The sequence below is a fragment of the Pundamilia nyererei genome, unplaced genomic scaffold (assembly GCF_000239375.1).
Source record: "Pundamilia nyererei isolate P.nyererei 1_Seehausen unplaced genomic scaffold, PunNye1.0 scaffold00063, whole genome shotgun sequence".
Taxonomy (NCBI): domain Eukaryota; kingdom Metazoa; phylum Chordata; class Actinopteri; order Cichliformes; family Cichlidae; genus Pundamilia; species Pundamilia nyererei.
Window position 1 is genome coordinate 526,476 of NW_005187464.1, and position 4,432 is coordinate 530,907.

The 4,432-nt window shown below is 38.8% G+C and overlaps 1 protein-coding gene across 2 annotated transcripts in view; it reads left to right on the top strand.

The window, feature by feature from the left end:
* Positions 1-4,432, top strand: part of unc5cb (unc-5 netrin receptor Cb) — a 124,965-nt gene that overhangs the window by 81,018 nt on the left and 39,515 nt on the right. For both annotated transcript variants that reach the window (XM_005735192.1, XM_005735193.1), the window contains exon 4: positions 360-463. In XM_005735192.1, the coding sequence (XP_005735249.1) occupies positions 360-463 (104 nt within the window). The remainder of the gene's footprint in view (positions 1-359; positions 464-4,432) is intronic.

The following is a 4,432-nucleotide window of genomic DNA, read 5'->3' on the forward strand; positions in this document are numbered from 1 at the left end:
AGTGAGCCCCTTCTCCATATTTTCCATCCATCTATTTCAAGCAATCTGTGTGTGTGTGTGTGTGTGTGTGTGTGTGTGTGTGTGTGTGTGTGTGTGTGTGTGTGTGTGTGTGTGTTGAAGATGAGCTTGGAGACATAACACTCACCTATAGTCTGCTTTATATATACTGCTTTTACATAGGCAGGTCTTATTGACAACTTAACCTTTCTTTTCTTTTAATTGTTTTTATAGTTTGTGACATTAACACTGGTCGGCTTTGTGTTTAATCTTAAACATATTTCAGGATATACTGTCGATCTTCCAGTATGATACACTTTCATTTAGCACTAATACACAATGTCTTTTATGTGTTTTTTCAGACTTGAGAAAGACATTTGACCAGGAACCTCTTGGAAAAGAAGTGTCACTTGAACAGGAAGTGTTACTTCAATGTCGCCCACCCGAAGGCATCCCAGCTGCTGAGGTAAGGTCCAAAAGGGTGTTTCATGAAGCCAGTGCACGTTTGTTGTTAGGATAATATGTTTGAACAGGTAAGTACTTTTCAGGGAAATGAAGGCAAAATGCTCTCACCTCAAATCCACCCAACTGACTTCTTTAAAAAGAGGTAATTTTCACTGACTTTTGGGATGGGTTTTTGGAGATATGCCATCATTATTCTTGGCATTATTTTTTGTTAAGTATATAAAATGTTAAAATATCACCTGCAATATTGTACTGCATAGTGAGCTCATGCATTTTTTAGCATATATTGTAATTTTGGTAGTGTCAGTCACTGATTCTGTTCTTCTATTCTCTAAATAATTCAGGTAGAAACTGTGTGTTGATTACAGAATTTGCCTCAGTTTTAAACTTGCCTATTTCAGAGGTTTCAAATAAAATAACACTGAATAAATCTGACACGCCACACTGCGCAGATAAGGACATTTTTCACCACTGCCCGGGTTATTAAAGTTCTTTGGGTATTTCCTGAACATCGGCCTGTCACTGCAATTTGGAGGAGAGAAAATTGTAATTATCTGCCGAGGGATAAAAAAAAAAAATACATTCAGTTGTGTGACTTTGCTACCTTAGCTTGGCCAGTATCTCCTCCCTGCCGTTCTTTCTCCCTGCCCGACAGTAGAACCCTATTAGGACTGTATTTGAAAAGGCTCAGTTGAGATTGCAGGACCATAGATACAGGATGAAAGTGTGGTTTGATGGTTTGGTCGGGAGGTGTTTTTTTTTTTCAGTTGTGAGTTGTAGGGACTGAACTCTGTAAAAGCTTATGAATGACCTGGAAAAGCTGAGTTAAGTGAGTGGAACTGCACAGCATTTATCCCTGCTGAAAGTGCTGACAAGCTCAATGGACGAAAGTTTAGGAGTAGCACTCCGCAGACTCTCCTCATACAAGCCAGGCTTTAGTCAGATAGTTTTCCTGTAACAGCTGTATAGTAATGGTGATTTCTACAGCCTGTCTGAGGTTACTGTAAGCCCTGGATTAGCTCAGTGTAGCGATCAAAGACCTAGCTTGATTACAATCATACCACATCCTTCTGAATTGCTGTGGCAATCCAGATGTACAGTGAAGAGTAAACAGGAGATTCTGTTCGCCTGGAGTAAAGGAGCCGCTGTTGTTTTAGTGTAGATACCATCAATTGAGAAAACAGAGCACTCATACGATGTTTAGCTATTGTAGTAATTGACCTCTTTTAAAAACATTATAGTCTTTTCAGATTTCCCTTCACTTGTATTCAGACTAAAGTCAGTAATTGCTTTCTATTTACTTTTCTTTCCATGATCTACCTGACTTTTCAGTGTGTGTACAGAGGCACACTTCCAGCTCTTTTAACTAGTCCCTCTTACCTCATGGCTGCTAAAAAAGACAACAGTCCCATTTTACTAGATAGTTCCCCCACCCTTTTCTTCTGAACTCAAACTCAGCTGCCTCGGAGGGAAAAAGGACAAAACCGAATGCTGCTTTTTCATCTGTGTTTGTCAGGCCTCTTCTCACATAAGCTCGCCAGAGAAAAAACCTTGGAAAAAGCAGATGGGCTAAGTCTGTGGTTACATATGAATCTGGAGAAATATGTAGCAGCCGCTGTTGAGAGAAAGATCTGTCATATTTCACCGGCTCAAGACACAAAAAAATATAGAGAGGATGAAGGCAGAAGGAGAAGAGCTGTTAAGGTTTGTCGGGGATTGGATCCACTGAGTTGTTGTCAGGCCTCCAATGAGCTGTCAGCTCACTCTGTGGTTCCTTTGCAGGCCTTTGCCCAGAGAGCAAGAGGCTGGCAGGATGGCAGAGCTGTGGCGGAGCCATAAAAACCCCATACTCTCACAGCACTTTTTTTTTTTTTTAAATCATGTGCCGTGTGGCTTCTCTGTCATAAAAAAGTACAAGTAAGGCATGCACATCTGCTGACTGTCCATGTACTGCATTGTCATATGTTTTAACTTCCACTGACATGTTCCCATGACAGTGTACCAGCAAGGACATTAATTTGCCTGCATACAGAGAACTTGCTGCCAAAAGACTGTTCGTCCGTTCCATGTAATTACCGGTGTGATTCCTGGCTCACCAGCCAAAATTAATTCACATGGACTGCAAAATAGATTCACCACTAATAAATGACAAGGAAGAAGCTGAATTCTGTGCTTCCTCTTTTCAGTTGAGTATATATATATATATTAAAGAAAATCTAGCATTTCATTCATTATGTATTACAAAATACACTCATCATCTTCTTATTGTCTTGATTTTTAAATAGTTTTTAATCTACTTTCAGTTTCTTCTGTATACATGGCTCTGCATATTTGTTTTATTTAGCAGTTTTTCTTTTACAGGTTGGTTTCATTTTAAATATTTGCATGTTTCAGTTTTGACTGCTCAAAAGTGTTCGGCTTTAGTTTATCTACTTATTTTTTTCAGTGTTAGTTTCTGCTAGTTTCCTTCATCCAATGACTACTGGGATAAGCCACAGCCTCCAAAAGTAGTAGAGAAAGAGCATAGATGGATTTATTTCAGAGGGAAATTTAAGACACACACAGGAGGCATTACAGTATAAACACTTAGATCACACTCACGTAGACACCCCAGTTTCACGTAAGATGAAGTAAAGCCACCCAAAGCTGGTTGTGTTAACAGACTAAAACTAACAAAGTGGGACATTTCCTACACATACATATGCAATATACAAACAAGCACTGGTCTACAGATTGGGGTGTTTTCGGTCCCATTAACACAGGTGTGTAAAATCAAGTAACTAGGTAAGCAGTCTTCCTTTTAAAAAATAATGGGTCATTCTATAAAGAGGTCACTGAAGATTTTGCTGTTATGGGATGCTACCATTGCAACAGGTCAGGTTTGGAAATGTCTTACCTGCTAGTGGAAGTGGAAGCATTTAGGAACCACAGTCACAAGATGGAAGACCATTTAAAGTTACAGAGCAGGATTGCCGAGTGTTGAGGAACATAATGTGTAATTCGCCAACAATCTGCTGACTCAATAACTGCTCCAAACCTCCTCTTGCATTAACATCAGCACAAAAACTGTTCACCGGGAGCTTTGTGACATGGGTTTCGATGACCTAGCAGCTTCTCTATGTTTAATGTGTAGATAAAACAGTAACTTTGTCAATGTAGTATATTATTATCTTAAGTGCATAATATTGTTCTTGCTAGATTTTGTTATTTTCGGTGTGTAGTTTTTTTTTCCAGTTAACTAACCTTGTCTATTGCTACTGTTGATTGGTGTCTAAAAACATTGTTCCACAGGTAGTAACATATTGCTCTGTTGTTTCGCTTTAGAAAAGATTCTGAGCTGTCATTAGAACTGAAAGCACTGATAGTTTGTGTTACTTCAAGGTGAATAGTTTTAGTTAAGCTTTCAAAAAGGCGTTCTGTCGAGATCAGCTATAATGCCAAAGGTGTTTCAGCTGTTTGAAACGGTTACTTACCAAAGTATTACCACATACATACTTGCACATTCAAAGAAGAAAGAAGCCCACATTTTGCAGAATCAAAGTAAGTCAATCCTAATTAGTTTTGATCTCAGATTACAAAGAACTGCACTGTTTGATGCAAGCTATTATCTATCTCCTGGTTCGTCTTTGTCTTCCCACTTTTTCAGATGATTTACATTATAAGCTGTCATGATGGTTTACCATAGTAATGACATCCTGTGATTCTTTTTAAGTGGTTTTGAGTTTTTCTTGGCTTTCTGCGTGGGCTGTTGCCCTGAAAACTAAACATTATGCTGAATAGCTTGGATTGCTTCTGTGATGATGCAGCAAGTTTTCATAAAAAAACACATGAAACATCTCAGAGGTTTTGGTACTTGAAGTTCAATCTAAGCCATTTTCATGTTTACTTAACTTATTTTTACTGAAGCACAGTTAGTTGTGGAATACACACACACACACACACACACACACACACACACACACACACACAC